A 22,119-nucleotide genomic window follows, 5' to 3' on the forward strand; every position below is an offset into this window, starting at 1 on the left:
CCCCAAGAACTGCTCTGAAAGATTTTAGAAGCTCCAAAGCTAGTAGCCAATGTTCTGGAAAAACTTGAACTATAGAAATTTCACACTGGCACTGAGCTGCTTCAAAATCCCGCAATGAAAAATGAAACTATCCAAAACAAATGTAGCAACTCTAAAGCTAAGCCCACATGAAAGAGGAGAACAGTGTCTGTAGGCCTACTTCCAAATATTTGGGCCAGCAAAGGCTCTTCTGACAAGCAGAGATGATTTGAGGCACAAAACAAGCCATATTTTAAGTCCACAAATGTTTCCAGACTTTCTGCCCAGCATGGACACAGGCAAATAACATTCAGCCTTTTTCCTGAAGAATATAGTCTAGTGAAAAACCAGACAAGCACTATGGCCCTACTTGACATTGCCAGAGTGAAAATAAAGAGTTAAGGAAATGTTGGTTGATTGTGTGAGTGTGTGTGTGTGTGTGTGTGTGTAGACAGAAAGAGAGAGGGAGAGAGACAGAGATAAACAATTCAAAATCAGAGTTCACCTCCCACTGGAAACTTCTTGTTCAGAGGTTTCTGTTTGGAGCTGGTGTGCATACTTGACCGGAAACAGGAGTCCATTCTCCTCTGAAGCCTTTCTGTGTGTGATTTTAGATGGTAAATGCCAATGCCTATTCTATCAGGGAACAGGAGAAAGAGCATTTTGTCCAAAAGGAATACACACACAGGATTTTGTAGGGACAAAGATAACAGCATCTTGGAGCTGCCTCACCAGATAAAAAGATGTATAATATCAGCTACTCTTTTGGGGGATGAGGAGGAGGAGAGCTGCTCTCATGCCAGGCATGGTACTGGGGGCTTAGCTACAATATTGAGTTCGTGGCTTACACCAGTTTCGGGAGGCTGGTCTCAAACTCATTTTACAGTTGAGAAAAAGAGGTTCAGTGAGGAGGAGTGGCTTGTTCAAGGCCTCGGAGTTAGAAGAAGCAGGGCTGAGATACAAAGCCAAATATTAATCTTGTTCCCATATCCACACTCTTTCTAGAGGCCCAAAGTGGCTCAAAAAAAGGGCAAGTTCCACTTTGCACTTTGCGCTGACCCCTGAAAAATCAACCAAAGAAGACGGGAAAGATCAAGACAGAACTGATTCCCACATATTTTGGGCCATGTTCTTTTTCCTCTGCTCTCCCTCAAGGCTCATGTGTCTTGACATCTTGTCCCAGAGAGTCTAGAAACCTCAGATGGTCTCCCCAGACTTACAGCCACTCCAGCTACCTGCTGAATCCTGAAAGAGATTCCAGAAGGGAAGATGGAAGCCATGAAATGGAAGATGTAATTGGGCCATGCACATGTGTTGAGTGGGGGGCAAGGAGTCCAACATGCAGTGAGATTCAGATTCTAGAAGTTTCAGCCTAGTGCCCACGAGGAGGATGGAACTGGCCAGAGGATATTAAGCCTCACATCCTGGGAGACCATATAGAAGTCAGATGCAGTAACAGAAGTAAGAGGGAACATGGTGCCAAGCACACAGTGGCAGGAATCTGGGGGTGGCAGGGGGATAAGAGATGTTGTAGATGCAGCATCAGCAAGACCTGCTGACCAGCAGCTGTAGGAGGAAGTGAGGGAGAGGAAGAAGCATGGGGCAAGGTCTAGTTTTCTGACAGCGGTGACTAGGTTGGTGGAGACGACATTCTTAGAGACGAGGGAGAGAGGAAGAAGAGCTGGTTTTAGGGGAAAGAGGATAACTTCGGATTTGACACAGTTGTGAGCACACCCAAATGGAAATGTTCCAAGGCTGCTAGATCGACGAGTTTGCTCATGCTTTGTACAAATGTTTACTGAACCCTGACCGTGCACCAGATGTTGAGCTTGGCATTAGGTGTGGAGTGGCGACCAACCAGATGTGTTCTCTGCCCTCACGAGGCTTACGGGCAATAAACAAACAGCTAACAGAATTACGATTAGTGACTGCAGTTAAGTGTTATGCAGAAAAGCATAAGGTGCTATGAGAAGAAGAGCCATCTGTGTGCGTGAGACTTGATGGGGAAACTGAGGCAGAGTAGGACGAGAAGGTTCTGGAGCTCAGAGGAGGCACTGCCTGGCTGGAGATGGAGGGAGGAGGGTTCCCTGGGGGTCATGTGCACAGTGGTGGGAGTGAGTCACAGTCACTATCGCACAAGCTGGTGGGCTTAGGGGAGGCAGGAGCTAGATGCCCCATGAGTCAAGCCTGCTGGCTTCATTTTGCTTAGAGCCCAGGCTGTGCACTGGCAGCAGTCTCAGTGTCTCTGACTGAGGTTACAATCCGCCCAGGGACAGTGAGCATTTTGCCACCTCTCCAATTTGGCCATGTCTGGCACCTGAATGTGCGTACAGGGTACCCGCTGATTTGGCTTAGATCGCCATCAGGAGGCCTGTCGAAGCGGACTCCAGGAGGGATTGAAATATTCATGCTAACTCAGGATGCTTCAAAATCAACAAGAACAAAAACTCAGCGACTTTTGTCTAACTCATGCTCCATTCTCTTCCCTGAGATGAAAGCCAAGAGACGTGGTTTCAGAAGGGAGCCCAGTTCAGCCCCAGTCCATCCCTGTAGCGGCCAAGCAGCCAGTGAGCAGCTCAAAACCGCCTGGAACCATTTAACAGAGAAAAGAAAACCGCATTGAGCCCAAACTGGGAGTTGTTTGCCTAAGTACAGATGGTGTCTTCGATAATAGGAACAAGAGCCAGCATTTACTGAGCACTTACTATCTGCTGGGTGCTGTTCGGTTCACTCAGTCCTCCGACAGCCCTATGCAGGATTTATTTTCAGTAGCCCTATTTTGCAGATGAGGAAGCTGAGGCACGGGAGGGAGATGGGTTAAGGCGATTTCCCAAGGCCCTCGCCCTCCTCCGACCTTTAATTGGAAGAGCCAGGATCTAAAGCCAGCAGTCTGGACCACAGAGTCCACTCTCTTAACCAGTGTTTTTCTTTTCTTTTTTTAAAATATTTTATTTATTTACACATGAGAGACACAGAGAGAGGCAGAGACACAGGCAGAGGGAGAAGCAGGCTCCATGCAAGGAGCCGGATGTGGGACTTGATCCCAGGACCCCGGGATTACGCCCTGAGCCGAAGGCAGAGGCTCAACTGCTGAGCCTCCCGGGTGTCCCAACCAGTCTTTCGATATATGGGTCACTACCGAAGTCTTTGGAGCAGGCCAAAGACAGAGGCGGGGCCTGACTGGTGAGGTGCTGTGAGGTGCTGTGGGGAGATGGACTCTGTGGGTTGTTCCCCAGGGAAGAAGGGTGCCCCCAGGAGTCTGGTTGCTGACAACCTGCCTCTGGGAGGGTGAGACCATCCTCAGAGAGTCCTGGAGTCTTCCAGGTAGAAGGGTACCTAGGGACCATACAGTTGAGCTGCTGGTTTCCAGATGGGGAAGCTGAGGCAGGAGAAGTGGAGGGGCTGTGCTAGGAGGGCCAGGAGCTGGGTCAGAGGGAGAGTCCTCTGCCTCTGCCTGGAAGCCTTCTCTCCCTCCCTCCCCCTGAGGAGTCTGCTGGAGCAAGCTGGTCTCCAGCACACCTTCAGGACTCACTTTGGCTACGAAGAGGTTTAGGTCCCCACAGGTGCCCCCAGGGCAGCCATGAGGAAGTGAAGACCCCCCACCCAAGGAGCTGGCATCTCTCATGGCTGCCTTCACAATGAAGCCACCCTGAGCAGCAGGGCCCCTCACCCCTTCGGCATCTGCAGACCCACCTTCCTGACTCAGGCCATGTTTATCCTTGACTGGCTCAACCCTATGCAAACCCATTTCAGAGACCCCATCCAGGTCTCAGACACCCCCTCGGGCCACAAAGTTCCCACCTGGACCCCTCCAGGGACTTTCTGGGAACTGTGTAGCTCTGATGGCCAGCCTGGCTCCCCTCCTGTACCCCTGCCCATCCTAGAGGAAGTGCCCACCCACCACAGGGTGGTGGTGGCCAGAGGGGAGCTCCTCTCTTTGGCCATCCAGGGCCAAGGCGAGTCTTACCTTTCCACCTGGAGGTTGACTTTGGAAGGCTCCACGTTGGGATTTTCCCATTCCATTTGCGGGCAGTGCATGAAATAGCAAAGGGTATACAGGGCCTCAGGCTCCCAGTAGAGCGCCCCCTGCTTATGGTGCAGGGGGGTGCCGTTGCCGTGGTGCTTGGCATTGAGGGGCTGCAGGTGATGCATTGCTCGGGACACCAGGTCACCTGTGGACAGAAGTAAGATTTCAGATCCTTCAGGCAGCCACGCCTTGCAGAGATGTGCTGAAGATCTCTGCAGAGATTCTGATCCTGAGACTCCCCTCATTCCACTGCAGTGGCCGTCTGGGACCATCAGGTCACACATCGAGCAGAGAGGAGAGCGTCTGACCAGTCACCGTATGACCTCTATGCTTACCAGGTTGGAGCTGTGACTTCAAGCACAGAGGGCTGCTAGACAACCACGGTCCTGCCCTTCTGGAGGCCACGGCTTCTAACAAGGTACCTCTGTGTGCATCATGTTGGGACACACCCTCTATCACATCTTTTGCTGTAGCCAGTACAGCCTTACCTGCAATCACAAGTATAGTCACGGACTATACTGCCTCTTGCCTCTGAGCGTGTGCATATTCTATTCCCTTAATCTGGAACATTCTCTCCTCCTCTTTTCCAGGGTAACTCCTACCGATCATCTAGGTATCCACTGATATATTAATTTCTCCAGGAAATCCTCCTGGAACTCCCCCCCCCCCACTCCTTTGTGTGTGTATCACATTGCACTTCCTTATCCCAGCATGTGGGACACTGTGTTAGAGCTGCCATTTCCTTGTGGGTCTTCCCCAGTGGCAGCAACTCATTTCCTTGTGGGTCTTCCCCAGTGGCAGCAACTCATTACAAACAGACACTTATTATTACTGGCACAGTTCTAAGCACCCCAATTCATCACCCTAAAATGAGTATCTTTGTAAACCCATTTTATGGATGAGGAACGAGGTCAAATAACTTCTAAAAATCATGAAGCAGCCACACACGGCAGAGCCAGGATTTGAACCCAGGCAGTCTGGCTCCAGAATCCATGCAAACCAAGCTCCTTGAGAACATGGGCTCTTACTCTTCCCAGCACTAGCAAACTGGGAAGACACTCTAGTCTTTCTCCTACTTTCTCCGAAGGAAACCAGGCTTCTGCTTCATCATACCAAGCCTGCATGCTCTCAGGTTGGCTGCACAGGGAGATCTTCCCGTGGGGAGGCTGGCTGGGCCTGGAAGCACTGACTTTTCTGGGTTAAGGTGGTATTTCCCAAACCTGGGTTGTTTGTGTGCTACCTTCATTCATGTGTGCAGCTGTAGCCAAGCACCATCTGTGCCATGATTCACCTAACTTTAAATGGATTCTGATTCAGGTATTTTAAAGTATTGATATCTAAAAAGGAATGTTCTTGCACTTATCTTAAATGGAAGATCAGATCACTTACCATAAACAGAAGTTTGCTGTAAAAGTTAAATCAGATGAAAACAAAACAGTATAATTAATTTATAGCTGAATTCTGGTCCTGTTTATTGTTGTTGTTACAAATAACAAGGGTTAGAGAAGTGTTAGGGGCTCACACCTAATGGACCCTTTCTCCTTGAAGCAATTAGAATTAAAATAGAGTTTAAAAGGGTCACTCCATGAGCAACGTCATTGTGTGTACCGCCCTGTCCCACTCACCCAGTGGGATGTATTGCATGCTCTGGGAAACACCTGAGCCGCTTGTGATGTGTCAACTGGGTGAGGCAATGGGGCCCAGTTGTTGGGTTAAACACTGGTCTATAGTTGCCATGAAGGTATTTTTTCACATTCACTTTTAACATTTAAATCAGTAGATTTTAGGAAAAGCAGACTACCTTCCAAAATGTGGGTGGGCCTCAACCAACCAGCTGGAGGCCTTAAGAGACAAGATCTTAAAGAAGAAGGAATTTTGCTTTCAGGCTCAAGACTGAAACATCAACTCCTGCTGGGCTTACTGCCCCTGCCCCGCGCTCCCCCCCCGCCCCCCCCCCCAGACCCAGGAAGGCCCTGGTCAGGGAGGGAGACAGTCTCCCCCATTCCCAATCCTTCACTGCCCAGTTGAAACCAGGCCTGCAGAGCCCACCTCTTCTCTGCCCTCCACCTGTACCTTTTAACATGGCACGTTCTTTCTTTCTTTTTTTTTTTTTAGATTTTATTTATTTATTCATGAGAGGCACACACACACACAGAGAGAGAGAGAGAGAGAGAGAGAGAGAGAGGCAGAGACACAGGCAGAGGAAGAAGCAGGCTCCCCACTGAGCAGGGAGCTCAGTGGAGGACTCGATCCCAGGACCCTGGGATCATGCCCTGGGAACTGTGTAGCTCTGACGGCCAGCCTGGCTCCCCAGCCTGGCCAGCATGAGCCAAAGGCAGATGCTCAACCACTGAGCCACCCAGGCGCCCCTGAACATGACACTTTCACCTCAAATCTAAACCCAAGAAAGTGAGGCTCAGTGAGACGCAGGAGTTTCTCCTCTGAAGGCCCAGAGCCCACTTGCTAGTCTGAGGGTGGGGCAACCTCCTTGAAAGAAGATTGACAAGGAGGTAATTCAAAGCCCCCCTCCCTTTAGGGGAATCAGCTATGGAGCTATGCTCTCAGCCAAGGGCAGAAACAGCAAATATTCCCCTTTCTAGTCCATGTCCCTGGCAGACATGGTTAACCAATCACAGAGCTCTTATACACTGAGTGTCCATGTCGCTTTTAAATACTTCTTGAGACAAGATCCCAAGGGGCCACTATTTCTGAGAGAGGAGTTTTCAGAGGAAAGGAAACTTCCATGTTGTCAGAGTCCTAAGGCTTTAAAGGGACAACCAAAGCAGAGTGCAATCCACCAAATTAATATCTGGACAGCAAGCAGATGCATGGGTTGAACAGAGAGTAGTGGGGCGTGCCCTTCCCGCGCCCCCCTGCATCTTACCATGCCTAGCTCAGAGCCTCAACCTCCTTTGTCCATTTCCCACAACAAGAAAATATGCCCAAGAAGCTATAAAAAAAAAAACAAAACAATCAATCGGAGAAGGAAATTCTCTGTTAGAGGCAGGTGGGCTGGGAAGACCCCAAGGGGAGCCTGCAGATGGAAAGAATGGAGAACCAGTGCTCTAAGTTAGGGAGGAGTCAGGAGAAGGAATTCATATCCCAGCTCTGCCGCTCATCTGCGCCCATCCCAGCAAGTCACTCAACCTCCCAATCAGGTGGTTGTAAGGGTTCAGTGCAGAACCCGGAAGGGCCTGGCACACTATTGGTCCTAAATAACCAGCTCTCTTAGGCTCAGGGCTCACCTGCTCTTTCTCCTCTCTGGATGGTGAGACCTGGAGGCTGGGTGCCTGGGCCACGTGGGGACAGTCCTGCCAGTGCTCCGACCCAGTGTGCTACTTGCTGCTTCATGCCGGGGTTGACATTTTTAGGAACCTGTGCTACAAAGCTGCTCACTCCAGGTGTCCGTTTGGGGTGCATTTGGGTCCTTATTCTCTCTACCCTTTCATCTTTTAGAAACGTTGCTCCTTGGGAGGGAGTTAAAAAAGGAAGCCAGATGCCTGTCTCTGGCCGGTCATATCATTCAGTCTCATAAAGGGCGGCTCCAACCTCTGGTAAAGTAAGAGAGCCTGATCGGTGAATGTTGAGAAGGAGCGTGGAAGAAAACAACAGCATGGCACGTCTGGGGTGGGACTGGGCACAGGGATCATGTTTTTAATTTTCTGATGAGGATGACATGAAGTGGAGGCAGGTGGCAGCAGAAGTAGGAATTGCAATATACTGAGAACCTGTCACATCTCAAGCCACTTATGCACTTTCTGGTTTAATTACGTAAGAGCCAAATGGGACATGAACCCACTTCAGAGATGGGAAAATCAAGGCAAGGGGCAACTGGCCCCAGGTGTCATGTAGGAAGCAGGCTGCAAGCCCTGCTTCCAGGGCTCATGTTTTCCATCACGACACCCCAGTTCCTCCAAAAAGGCACTTCTCTAGACTCTACCTCAGGGTGCGGCCCTAGAAAAACTCTGGTGAAGAGTTTGAGGCCTAAATCCCGAGTCTCCCCAAATATATGCTATTGCAGATTCCAGGGTAGTGCCTCTGTTTGCTGGAGCAGGGCTTCTGGTGGAAGGGTCTCAGAGTCCGACCTGTCTGCAGGAGGGGTGGTGGCTGGTGGGTCAATCTGCCTTTGTGACCACATACACTCTCAGAGTACTGCCCTCAGGGAAGAGAGCCCGGAGGGACATATGAGTAACCAGCAATGACGTACGCAGGAAGCTAGTTCTGGAACCAACAGAAGCCTGGTCTCTCAGATCAGAACTTTGGCCCAGGCCCCAGCAGAGCTGAAAGAGCTTTTCTTGGAGAGCTGTGAACATGGGGAGGAGCCCAGCAGCTGGGCTCTGAGGCCACAGGGTGAGGCTGTCTATGGTGGGCACCAGCACACACATATGTAGCACTCCTGCATGCAGGATGCTTCTGAGAGCTTTACCTACATTATATTTCTTTGGGGGCACGCAGCCCAACAAGGTAGGTCTGGATAGTATATCCACTTTACATATGAGGAGACTGAGATCCAGGGAAATAATTTGGCCAAATCACACTGGCAGGGAGTACAAGCACTGAGCTTTAAACCATTGCCATCTGGGTCTCTTAGCCACTGCACCAGGCTGCCTCCAGGAGGGCAGGAGAGAAGGGGTCTTCATTTGTTGGTGGCAGTGAGTACACTGGGAGCTCCAGAGATCATCATGGGCTTGGACACACCCAGAGTTTTGGCAGAAAAGCTCAGCCCATCTCCACCTGGCACCTGTCAGTAACCACATCCTTGGTGGCACACAGAGGCCAGAGCAGATAGGGCCGACGGCCAGCAGCTTTGGAACGGGCTGCAGACTTTCCAGTTCTGCCCTGGGCTATGAGGTCTGGGTCCTCAAAGGTGGCCCCAGCCATGGGCAGGGGCAAGGTGTGAGGTTTCATGAGATTCGTGGGAGGCCAAGACCTCGGGCTGAGCCACGGCAGGGCAGGAGGAAGGGATGCCTACATGCAAGATGCCACCTGAGGACTCTCAAAAACTGCTGGGCAAACTCTTCAGAGGTGCTGGGTTTCCAGTGCGTTGGCATGTACAGGCAGGGTCTGAAGGGGCCTCCCTCATCCCCAGGGACATGCAGGTGGAAGGCCTTGGACTCACCAGTAACTGACTCAGCACAGCACTCACAGTCCTGCAGGATGAACGCTGAGCCACAAACAGGGGTGTGTGTGTGTGGAGGGCAGTGAGGGGAGAAAGACTCCTGTCAGGAAAACATGACAAGCAATTCTGGGGCGCGTGGGAGGCTCAGCGGTTGAGTGTCTGCCTTCAGCTCAGAGCATGATCCCAGGTCCTGGATCCCACAACAGGCTCCTCGCAGGGAGCCTGCTTCTCCCTCTGCCTGTGTCTCTGTTTCTCTCTCTGTGTCTCTCATGAATAAATAAATAGCCTTCAAAAAAAAAATAGTAGGATGCATGGTGACCACCGGAAGTAGCAGACAGGGAAACTGCTGGATACTTGGCCAAAGAACCAAAGACCCAGAGATTCCTAGAGCCGGGAGTGGCCTCCGAGCTGATCCTGTGTGGCCTCCTAGGTGTCACCTGGGCAGTATCCAGCCATGGGAAATGTCACTGTCACTATTATTATGAGCAGCAGTAACAGGTGCCATGCACTGAGCCCCAGCACTGTGCCAGGGATGGCGAGTAAGCACCTCACGTGCACTGCATCTAAGTCTCATGTGCTCTGCAAAGCATGCACATTAGATCAGTTTTGCAGCAGTGATCTGCAGCCGAGTGGATTCTGCCTCCCAGGGGACACTTGGCAAAGTTTGGAGCCATGTGTGGTTGTCACATCCAAGGGCCTGCTACTGGCATCCAATGGGTAGAGGTGACAGCTGCTGCTAAATGTCCTACAATACACAGGACAGTCCCCCCAACAAAGAATTTAGCCCCACGTGTCAATAAGGACACGGTCGAGAAACCTTATTTTACAGATAAGGAAACTGAGGCACAGACAAGAGTCCAGCCTGGGTCTGATTCCAATGCCTGTGTTCTTCACGTACACCCTACCCTTCTTTCAGAGACAGCCCAGCACAGCCACGGTCAGCTCCAAGTCCGAATCTGGCATGATGTAGCCAAGGTGCTAATGAATGCCCCTTACCCTTGATTCAGTAACTCCATTTCTGGGAATCCTTCCCAGCCTTAGAATGCAAAATGCAGCAAGTCTTTACACACAAAGATTTTCACCCAAACCTTATTTATACAATCCAAAATTCGACGAGGAAATATATGTTTAAAAATAACAGTGTGGTTAAATAAACTCTGGTACACCCATTGATAAAATAATAAACGTATGTATTTATTAAAAATGTTTACCCAGAACTGTGATTTCACACACGCACAAAATCCTCTTGTTAAAATGGTAAGTATAAAAAAAGTGAAATTCACAATCACATAGCATGAGGACCAGGATTATGTTATTTAAAAACTTTGCACTTAAATATAAAACTGCCCCCCCTCAACCAACCCCCACAATGCCGACTAAGGATTTCTCTGCTAGTGGGATTGTGGGTGGTGTTCCTTTCCAACTTGTCTGTAGTTTCTGAAGTTTGAATTATGGCATGTGCTACTTGGTATTATGAGAATAATAAGCATATTAGGATGATTATGTTTTCTTTCTTGTACCTTCCATCTACGTCAAGCTGGAGTATCATCTTTCTGGCTGTCTTTCTCAAAAGCTCTAGTGAATAAGCTCAGCACTGGGGCACCTGGGTGGCCCGGTCGGCTGGGCATCTGATTCTCAATTTTGGCTCAGGTCATGATCTCAGGGTTGTGGGATTGGGCCCCACATTGGGCTCCATGCTCAGCGCAGAATTGGCTTGAGATTCTCTCTCTCCCTCTCCCTCTGCTTCCCTCCTCGCCCCTGATGCTCATGTGCCTGTATGCTCTTTTTCTAAAATAAACAAATAAATCTTAAAAAAAAAAAGTTCAGAACAAGAAAACTCAAGGGAGTGAAGAAGAGAAGGTCCACGTCTTGGGGCCCTACACCACTCTTCTAGTTCCCCAGAGTGCTGGGACACCTTTGACCTTGGCTGGGCTAAACTACCTCCTCTGAGCATCATTCAGCTAAACTTGCACTTCCAGGTTCCCTGCTTTTTGCTCCTATTTTCTCACCTTGGAGTTGCCCTTTCCCTCCTCCCAACTACCGAAGACTTTCTTTAAAGCTGTGATCGAGTATCACTTCTTCCATGCAGCTCTCCAGGATGCTCTCAGTCGGCATCTCCTCTTTCCCTGTGTACCCACAATACCTGATAATAAACATGTTACTCGCTTAATTCTGTCGTGTTTCATATCTGCTTCCCCTACTGAGCCTCAAGGGCAGAGGCTGTGCCTCATTCACAGTCCTGTTCCTGGAGGGGCAGTGTGTGTGGTGGTTAGAAACACGCTGTTTGGACTTAGACTTCCTGAGTCTGAGCCTCCAGTTTGCCACTAACTTATTGTGTGACCTTGGGTGAGTTATTTAACCTCTCTATAAATGGGGATTTTTGTGATCTAATGGATTTGTTGGGTGGATAACAATAGTACCTACCTCACAATATTAAATGAAGTAATGTACAGAAAGTCCCTTAAAACACTTGGGAGTTTAGCATACCCTAAGTGCTTAATAAATATTCAGCACTACTTCTTTTTTTTTCTCATCACCATCATCATCATCACCACCACCATTACCACCACCACCATCACCACCACCACCACCACCACCACCACCACCACCACCATCACTACCATTACCACCACCACCATCACCACCACCACCACCACCATCATCACCACCACCATTATAGTCTTCACCACCATCATCATCAGCCTAGTTCCTGATCAGAGGCCCTAAGGACATCTCTGAGGAGGGCTGGCCAAGGGAGATGGAATTGGCACAAGGATTCTGTAATCACTAGCTCTACTTCAGACCCCATTCTATGTACGTGCTATCCACTGCTTCACCTGTTTTCACCCCAAACAGCAAATCCACTTGTCACTAGCTGCTCTGTGTTTCAGCAGCTGGCACTGGTTCCAGAAACCTGATAGAATCCATTCACAACCGGGTTTCCCAAATGTCGACACTTGGGAATCACCATCAGGACTTCTCTCATTATCTGTGGGCTGCAGGTACAATTTATCTACTTAATATTTTTCTTTAAATTGGCTCATTCTTTCACTCATTTTAAAAGGAAGTTTCCTATCAGTGCCATAAATGGGAAACCAATATTTTTCTAGTGCTCATTAAAAATTCATAGCAATTAAAAATAAAAAGTGTTTTCTGTATCACCTACAATCATCTTCTGTCCCGCCATTGGGAAATGCTGCTCTAACCTGCCAGACCCAAGTTATCACAGCAGCTCCCACCAAGCCATTCCCCTGCATGGCAGATATGCTCTCCCAGGACCAAGGGCCCACATTCCAACAGTGGTTCCTTCTGCCCCAAAGAAAGCAACTGAGACAGCAACTTCACCTTCTTCCCTCACCCACAGTCAGCTGCCACTTACTACAATCTGTTTTCAAAAACTTCCTACAACCCTGGGGGAGGCAGTATCATCACCTCTTGTCATACATGGTAAAACCAGAGATCAGAGTGGCCAAGTCACTTGCCTTATGTCACACAGCACAGATGAAGAAACAGAGATGTTTCTCCAGCAACATAAACTGCTGTTTAACTTTCCTCACCCAAACCCCTTCCCTTAGAAAAGAGAATGAAAAAACCACGGGTAATCCAAGTCTTTAGGTACAGTGGAAGACTTAACTCTGGATTGAGCAGGAAATTTACCATTCACTCATTCATTCATCAAATATTTATTGAGTCCTACATGGGCCAGGAATTATTTCAGACCCTGAGGATGGAGTGATATTAAAAATAAAATAAAATAAAATAAAATAATAAAATAAAACCCGCTCAGCTGTCATGGGTTTATCGTTTTGGAGGGGTGGACAGGAAATACATAAATAAACATACAGTACACGAGGTGGTGGTAAGTGCTATGAAGAAAATTAAAGCAGGAAGAGCATACAGAGAGCAGTGGGGGAGGGCTGAGTGGGGTGGTCACAGGAGGGCCTCTCTGAAGAGGTGACATTTGAGCAGGGGCCTGAATACAGTGACAGAGGAGCCTTGTAAAAACCAGGGGAAGAGCTTTCCAGGCAGAAGGGGCAGCAAGTGCAAAGGCTCTGTGGTGGAGTGGAATATTTGAAAAATACCAAGAGGCCATTGACCACTTTGTCATCAGAGGGTCATGGGTGCAGCCCAGGCGCTGGAGGCAGCAGGACTCTTTGAGAAGAGCCCACCAGCATTCCAAACGAGGGGAGAGACACTTTTGTCCAAGCAACAAAGACTAAGGTGGTTTTTTTCCTTTCTGGTGACACCGAAGAGAGAGGACCCAGAAACCCTTTTTCCTCACTGTTGTAAATCAACGGCTCCATTCTGATAGCCTCATTGCGTGGGAGCAACAAGTTCACAGTTTAGCGTGAAAGCCTTAGTGCGACTACAAGGGGCATTTTATGACCCCGCTCACTTTCCCCCCTTTAACCCACAGAACGCAAGCACTATAATTAATGACTGTCCAGCGGGGTTTCCCTGGGAGCTGGTGGATGAGGCTGGGATGTCAGGCAGAGAACGAGACAAGACCTCAGAGGATACAAATGTGGAATCGGAAGGAAACAAATGTGGAGTCAAGTTGGTTCGAAAGTGAGAAAAGCCAGGGGGCCTCTGCTTTTCCTATGGCCTCAGTGGGAGAGCCTGGGTGGACCCGATCCCCCAGAGCTGCTCACTCACTGGTTCAGGGAAGGAGAGCCGGAAGGGTCTGCCCGTGGGTCTCTAGGTCAACTGGGAAGTTCAGCATATTACCGTGTAAATTTTCTAGGGCTCACAGTTTAAAAAAATCGCCAGTCTTTGTCAGTCTGGGGGACTCTGTGGCATCCTAATTTAGCTTAGCACTCAAATATTTTAGGCATGCGTAGGTTCAGTGCCAGGTCTCTGAGATCAAAATCCAGTTCCATAGATACTTAGTATTTGACTGGACTTTCATCAAGAATTCCCCTCGTTGGGAGCATTTTCTTCTGATCTTGTCTCAGAGACTAGCTGGCCGTGCATCATCCCTTTATTCCCTGTTGGATGACAGATATCTCCCAAGTGAGGGGTGATGTGTTAGGGGCTCACAGTGCAATGCTGAACCGAACACAGCCCAGCAAGGGAGAAAAAAAAAATCTGGGTTTGAATTATGACTCTGCCATTTACTAGCTGTGTGGCCTTGGGCAAGACCTCTATTCTTCCAAGTTTCAGTTTTCTTACGTGTGAAGTGGGGATACCTTTAATGGACTTACAGCACTTGGTACACGGCAGGTGCTTCAGAATAAGTGGATATATTTTCACCCTAAGCCACAACAGGCTGGACAAAGGTAAGCACTCTGAACCTCCTGCTTGACCAAGTCCTGGATTTTAACATGAAGCTTGAGGATACAGGCAGGGGTTATAGGGAGAAGTCTCAGCCTCCAGGGTGGTCCCCTTCTAGGTGATGTCCTTGGTGACTCTGCACATCTCCAATTATGTTTAGAGGAGAGCTTCCACGATGTATCCTACAGAACAAACTGCAGATCCTCAGAGCTGGCAGAACACAGCCCTCACTGCACCTGTAACGTGTAGAAACATCTGCTGGGCTTCTCCCAGAGGGAGGGCAGTCTAGTGGCAAGGCCTGAAAACTCTGCCTCGAGAACAGCATTCCGTCTCAAGCCCTGAAGCTCGTGGGTACAGTTCATCTTAGACAAGTTTTTCATCCTCCTCTTGCATCCATTACAGTGTGGATAATAGTGGTTACACTGGAAATAACTCATGTGGATTCATCATAGTTCCCTGGTTCAGTAACATCTCCTGCTGTGGATTATTACTGACTACTAAGTAGGCCATGGGTTGGGGCTCTGCCCCTGACCCTGCAACATCCTGATTCCAGAAGAGCAGGGATGACTGGGAACAGACTCGCTCCATCTCACCTTTGCAGGAAAACAGCAGTTTCTACAATCCACACTGGTGGAATAATCTTTGAATATGAAGAGCAGCTCTCTATGTACACAGAGAGAGCAAGGCTCATATTGATTCAGACCACAGAGCAAGACAGGCTAAATTACAGTCAGATCAGAAAAGAAGGCAATTTTATTACCTCCAGTCACCGAGGTGGCTTATCAATGTGCTTCCTCATACACGTTCTATGGGACTGACTTAATGAATGTACAAAACCCCTTTGTAATTAGCAGCACCATTTGTGTGCCAACAATTCATATGTGAAAATCAACATTCAGTGAGAACGACAGCGTCTAATTTACAGAGCAAATTGTCCTTAAAAACAATTTATGCGGTGAGCTGCTCCTGCAGCCTGCCTGCTTGGGCCGAGTACAGATTTATTTAGCAAATCCTTTCTCCGAAGAGTGCTGGAATTGAGTGCCCCAGCCCAGGTGCTAGACTCTAAATCTAAAAGGCTTCAGATTTTCCCAGGACAAACCTTTGAGACCCCAGTGGAGAGTTGGTGAGGAAGCTCTTCCCAGGTTATGCCCATGCAGACATAACTGGACTCTGTAGCCAGATTCTGCATTTCCAGGGTTGTGGGCATGTCTTAGAAATTTGGAGAGTCCCAAACACTGTGGGGTTTCTTCTTAGAGCGATGCTTCCCCACCCTGGACCCTCTACATCCAAATCCCTGGGGAGCTGTTAAAATGCAGACATTTTCTTATCCTTTTCCAACTATTGAAGATATTTCAAAATGTCATTCACACATATCGCTACCGCCCAATAATGGTGTCATCGAAGCCGCTGCCAGATTCTGTTATACAAGGTGCTACTAAAAAGTCTAGCATGACTACCTCATGATTTTGAAAAAAAAAATTCAGTAACTGAATTTCAATATATTTTGTTTCCTTTGTAAACATATGCATTTATTTCATGCATTTAAAAATATCATTCTGAGGCAGGGGCCCTAGGCTTTACCAGACTGTCATAGGGTCCAGGGCCCCTAAGAGTTTAAGAACAATTGTACAGCTGATGTACGGGTAGCTGGAAGACCCTGTGATGGGCAGCATCTTGTGACTTCTGGGTTTGATGAGAATTGATGTGCAATTTCCAAACTCAGGTGCCAGGAAAGTAGCTCCCTAATGACCATAGGGCCCAACAGCTTGATTCAGCTACAGCTTCCCTTTCCGGAGGTGCATGCTATGTGCTAAACAGAGGATTCCTGACCTGCGTGTATAGGGTCTTCCTTTGGGAAGGGGCACAAGTTGCCTTCTGGACCCTAACTCCAGAATTATGGTTCAGAATTTTCTAGAATGTTGCACCAACTCATACTGCAACATAATCCATTATTTCTGAGATCAATGCTCAGGTCTGATCAGGAACACATAGCCAAGTAATTTGACAATCAACGGAATCCTAAGTAAATACAGTTTTATTTTCTTTTGGTTGGCCACACTCAGAGGGCACAGCCCTGACTTAGGGGGTACACAAGCATGGTAACTCACCGCCCAAACTTGAGACACCCAACCTTCTTGACAATCCCTCCTTTCTCTCCTCCTCTTTCCCTGCCCTTCCCCCTTCTCTTCCTATTTCCTGAAGGCACACTGTGTGCCAGGCAGTATTCTTGGTGTTGGGGTTCCATCAATGAACAAAAGCAAGTATCTACTCTCTGAGAATATATTCTAGTAGGGAGGGACAAATTAAAAAAAAAAAAAGAAATGAATAAAATATGGAGTATGGCCAGGCAGAAGGGGAAGGATAATGACTGCTAACGGCTACCAAATTTCTTGTTGGGGTGATGACAACTGGTGTTCCAAAACTGATGCTGGTGGTTGGCTGCCTGATGGTTTTCAGTCATTTACCTTAGTAAAGTGACTGAATAAAAATTATATCTCCGTGAAGTTTTATTAAAAAACAAAAAAATATATGGGGGAAAAAGGTCATCAGGGTATCATAATTCTGTCTTTGTTTTTAAAAATATTTATTAATTTATTTTGGCGGGGAGGGGCAGAGGACTAGGACCTCAAGCAGACTCCTTGCTAAGCACAGAGCCCAACATGGGGCTCGATCTTATGATCATGAGACCATGACCTGAGCTGAAGCCAAGAGTTGGATGCTTAACTGACTAAAACTCTCAGGTGCTCCTACAGTGTAGTATAATTTTGGGTGAGACTTGAAGGTAATGAGGTAGCCAGCCATGTGGCTATCTGGAGGAAGAGTGGTTGAGGAAAAGGGAGGGAAAAGTAAGTGCAAAAGTCCTGAGGCATGTCTGCTATATCAAGGAAAAACAGGGGACCAGGGTGGCTGGAGCTCAGCGGGTCTTGGAGGAGACTGGAAGAATTAGAGGGATATGTGGGGTGGCCTGGAAGCAAATCTAAGGACTTTAGCTTTTCCTATGGGTCAGAAGGGAAGCCAGTGGAGGATGCTGAACAGAGGAAAGATGTGATCTGACATATGCTTTAAATGGATCTCACTGGAAATCAACAATGAACAGCCACCATTTACAGAGTGTTTATTGTGTGCCAGTCACCATGGCAAACCCTCTCTATGGCCTCGTTGAATCGCCACAACTAACTTTCAGTTAGGTACTATTACTTTCTCTATTTTATAGAAAAGGAAACTAAGGCTCAGAAAATATTAAGAACTTGACCTACCACAGTGACAGTGGTAGAAAAATTTAAAAGGCCTGTCTGACTCCAGAGTGCTTGCCTTTCCTAGGGCTACCCTGGCCCTGTTTTGTGCACACAGCAGGTGCTCAATAAAAGTTGACCCCCAGCTGGTTACTAAGCACTGTCCTGAGGGGAGTGGCATGTTGGGCACGGAGAGGGCCAAAGAACCAGTGTCCACTTACTCAGTTCTGCGATGCTGCCAACACGGGTGGCCAGAAGGGACTGCTCGATGGTCCTCAACTCCGACTGGCTGAACATGGGCAAGTCCCCAGGCTTGCTTGACCGCTGCGGGTCCCTGTGAAGGTTTAGGCTGTCTGGCAGGCACAGCACTCCTACAGGTGGTGGGAGAGACAACGAAAGAAAGCAGATGGTTATTTTTCAGTTAACCAAGGGTGGGGCATCAAATCTTACATGACCTCAGACTGCACGAGGGTTGGTGCCGCGAAGCCAACATGGGGCCCTAGGTTCTGAACTCCTGTTAGAAGTGATGTGTAGCTATTTCAAAAGGTTTCCTCACAATCCTGACCTACTGATTTTTAGCATGTGGGCATTCACCTGCATGCACATGTTGCTAAAGGACACAAAAGAGGATCCTTTCCTCCAGCCTGGCTTCTATCCACTCAGAGATGCCTCTTGAAGAGCCAGTGATCACTGTCCCATTGTCCCTCCCAGAGGTAGCAGCCACGCCTGCACATTCCTGAGCAGAGGAAGAGTCTTTGCTGGCGGTTGCTTCTGATGGCTTGCTTTATATTCGCCCAACAAACTTAACTCTGGCTGTTATTTGTTAGACAAAACTCTGGCTTTCTCTGTGGAGGTGTATGTCAAGCAGTAGAAGAGACCCCATGGACTTTTGTAACTTCATGGTGAAAACCTATGGGAAACCTCTGGCATCTAATTATTTCTTCCCTTCCTTTCCATCCCATGAACATTTAGCAAGAGCCTAAGAACTTATTTTGGTAGGTTATTTACAGATATTACTTACTTTCCCTTCACCATCCAAACCTCCCTAGGCAGAGCAAACTTTTGTGCTCCTTGACTTTGGGCTTGACTAATTGACTTATTTTGGCCAAAAGTATATGGATGCACTCAATCGAACCAAAGGCCTGAAAAGTGCTTGTATGGCTGAATTTGCTCTCTTATACCTCTGCCACCAACATAAGAGGAACATCCCCTGTCTGGCCTGCTAAAAGAAGGAGGGTGAGGAGATGCAGAGAGCAGCTCCAGTACCAAGCTGTAGCTTAGAGCTGCTCCACAGAAACAAACATCGATTTGGCATGCCTTTGAGAGAGTGGAGGTTATCTGTTACTCAGTGTTGTTATGGTGATAACTAACAGATACAACTACCAAGTGCAGATAACTGAGGACACGAGGAAGATGGCAGGTGGGCACTGTGCTGTGCTAGGGGCTCAGGATACAGTGATGGATACAATACACACTCTCCTGGAGGCCCTGGGTGGTGGCTCAGTCGGTTGAGCATCCGACTCTTGGTTTTGGCTCAGGTCATGATCTCAGGGTTGTGAGACTGAGCCCTGCATCAGGCTCCATGCTAGATGCAGAGTCTGCTTGGGATTCTCTCTCTTTTCCTCTGCCTCTCTCACTGCTCACTGGCACATACTCTCTCTCTAGAATAAATAAATAAATAAATAAATAAATAAATAAATAAATAAATAAATAAAATTTTAAAAAGATCTTATTTATTTATTCATGAGAGACACGGAGAGAGAGGCAGAAACACAGGCAGAGAGAGAAGCAGGCTCCCTCTGGGGAGCCCGATGTGGGACTTGATCCCAGGACCCCAGGATCATGATCTGAGCCAAAGGTAGACGCTCAACCTCTGAGCCACCCAGGCATCCCAATAAATAAATCTTAAAAAAAGAAAAAAGAATACACACACTCCCTGTCCTCAGTGGGCTCATAGTCTAAGCAAAGGAAAAGACTGTTAACGCACATAACCACAAAGCCATATGGGACGTGCTCTACAAGAGGAAAACATGAGGAATGGAGGGATATCTTAGCAGGGAGCCGAACAATGAGTAGTTGTCAACGCATAGGAGCATTTATTGAGTGCCTACTCTGTTCCCAACCCTGCAAGGCAAAAATTTTGGATGCGAAAGCAGCAGCAGATATATTCAAGTAGTAAAGAAACTAACCAAAGAGACAGCCTGTCAATAACAAAATAGCACGGGAACAATACAACACTACCCATATAGAGGTGTTGAGTGACTTCAGCCAGCTGGCAGGGTGAGAGGAGACAACAGAGAGGTTAGCAGTGCGAGCCCACTGCTCACCCTGCTTAAACCACAAAAGCTCATCAAACAAAGGTTCTTGCTTTGAAGATGGGCAGGCATGAGTGGCACCCGTCACACACACACCTCTTCTGGCTCCTGCTGCCCAATTCACAACACCTGCCACATTGAGCTAGTCACTTGTTCGTGGGTGTTTCCCATTCACACCTAATTGGACGACACGGTGGACAAGGCAACTGTAGTAGATGACTTTTGGATGAATACCGAATAAATAGATAAATAATGCAAATAAATAGCCATTAGATTTTAATGTTTCTATAATCAGGAAACTGGCCAAATACTTGTCTTTCTAAAATTATTCTCTATTATTTTTCAAACACTTTGTGCATCAGAGCAAAATTGTATTTTTTTAAAGATTTTATTTATTTGTTGATGAGAGACACAGAGAGAGAGACGCAGAGACACGGGCAGAGGGAGAAGCAGGCGCCCTGTGGGGAGCCCGATGCGGGACCCTGAGCCAAAGGCAGATGCTCAACCATTGAGCCACCCAGGTGTCCTAAAAATGTATTTTATATCACAGACCAGTGTACACACAAACACACCACCACCACCACCACACACTTTTCACCAAAAAATTTCACATAAAATAATCCTGATCCTTACTATGTATGATGCACTCTTATTCTTTTTCCTTTTCATTTATCTTCTCTTCGATCTCATTAATAAAAATGCTGGTCTGCAGCACCAAAAGTGATTTCATGACATACTCATGGGTCATGACTAACAATCTGAAGAACACAGCAGACTGTACTAGTACACAACCTGGTATTAATTGGACAGTACAGATTCACCATTCACTGGACACTACTTAGCACTGTGCGAGGCTCTGTATGGGATGGAGAGATGACTGAGAGGTGATTCCTGCATTTCAGAAACCCTCAGCCTTGCAGGGAAGACAAAACCTTCACAGAAATACCCAACATCCAAGGCGGGTCTCCTGCCTGCCTCCTTTCTCCTCAACAGATGAGTCATCCTCCAGTTCACCCCAGGCAGAGACGCCCTGAGTCATCCCTGCTTCCTCCTGCCTGCTCACCTGCTGAGATAGTTGGTCAGAGGCCAAGTCAAGAAGCCATTGCCATGGCAATGAATGTTGGTCCAGTCCCTCACCGGATGCCCCTGATGTCCCTGACTCTTATTCAGGAATTTACTGCCCATGGAGGGCTCACTGCAGATGGCAGCAGACGAACATGACCTAGTGTGATAAGTAGCCCAAGGTTCCAGGGTGTGAGGTCTTTTGCTGGGAGAAGGGAGGGTTGGTCAGTGGGCTTCATGGCAAAGGGGCCCCACAAGTAAGCTCCAAATGTTGGGGAGGGCAAAAGTTTTCTACTTCATTGTGGGAATGGCCCTCACATGTACTCACAAGATTGCCTTCTTGGTATTTGCATTACATGCAGCAAGTTCTAATCTTAAACATGTATCTGAAACATTGCTTCACACACTATTTAAGGTACAAGCACATGGCCTGGTCTGGAACCCAGAGCTTCAATCCTGACTCTGCCACGACCTACCCATGTTTAACCTTGGGCAGGTCACAGGGCCTCTCTGGACCTCGGTTTCCTCTTCTGTGAAATGGAGGTCATAATAATGGCCTTGTCTCCTTCAAGGAGTTGCTGGGGGTGAGCAATGAAATGGGATAATATGTACTAAAGTATTTTGCATGTGTTGGGCAAGTAATAGGGGCTCATCATATGTTAACTGAGATGAAAATCAGTTAATGTGTATAAACCCAGCTTTGGACTACTTTATGCTTCATCATAAGAATAAATAATTTCCCTTGGAACTTTTCCTCCTTCTTTTAGAGGGTTATGAAATTTAAATGTGAAAATGTAATTATTCAAAGAAACTGTGAAAGCTCTATTACCGAGATTTGGAAAATCTATAATTGGTCTATTATGCAAAGATTATATACCAGCGTTTTCTTTCTTTCTTTCTTTTTGAGGACTCTGTATGAGATATACACATAAGCTGGAGTTATTTATTTTTTTGTACAAAAATCAGCTAGGTCAATAAGAAGGTCCCAGCATCATATTTTAGTGTCAGATGTAGGCCTGAGATTTGGACTACTCATCAATTTCCATTACTAGAGCCAAGGACAGCCACAGC

General features: G+C 47.6%; 1 protein-coding gene across 4 annotated transcripts in view; it reads right to left on the minus strand.

The window, feature by feature from the left end:
- ABTB3 (ankyrin repeat and BTB domain containing 3) overlaps positions 1-22,119 on the minus strand; it is a 309,913-nt gene that overhangs the window by 111,029 nt on the left and 176,765 nt on the right. For all 4 annotated transcript variants that reach the window (XM_072742516.1, XM_072742513.1, XM_072742514.1 and 1 more), the window contains exons 2-3: positions 17,893-18,042; positions 3,986-4,190 (exon numbers count right to left, since the gene is read on the minus strand). In XM_072742516.1, the coding sequence (XP_072598617.1) occupies positions 3,986-4,190; positions 17,893-18,042 (355 nt within the window). The remainder of the gene's footprint in view (positions 1-3,985; positions 4,191-17,892; positions 18,043-22,119) is intronic.

The sequence above is a fragment of the Vulpes vulpes genome, chromosome 16 (genome assembly GCF_048418805.1).
Source record: "Vulpes vulpes isolate BD-2025 chromosome 16, VulVul3, whole genome shotgun sequence".
Taxonomy (NCBI): domain Eukaryota; kingdom Metazoa; phylum Chordata; class Mammalia; order Carnivora; family Canidae; genus Vulpes; species Vulpes vulpes.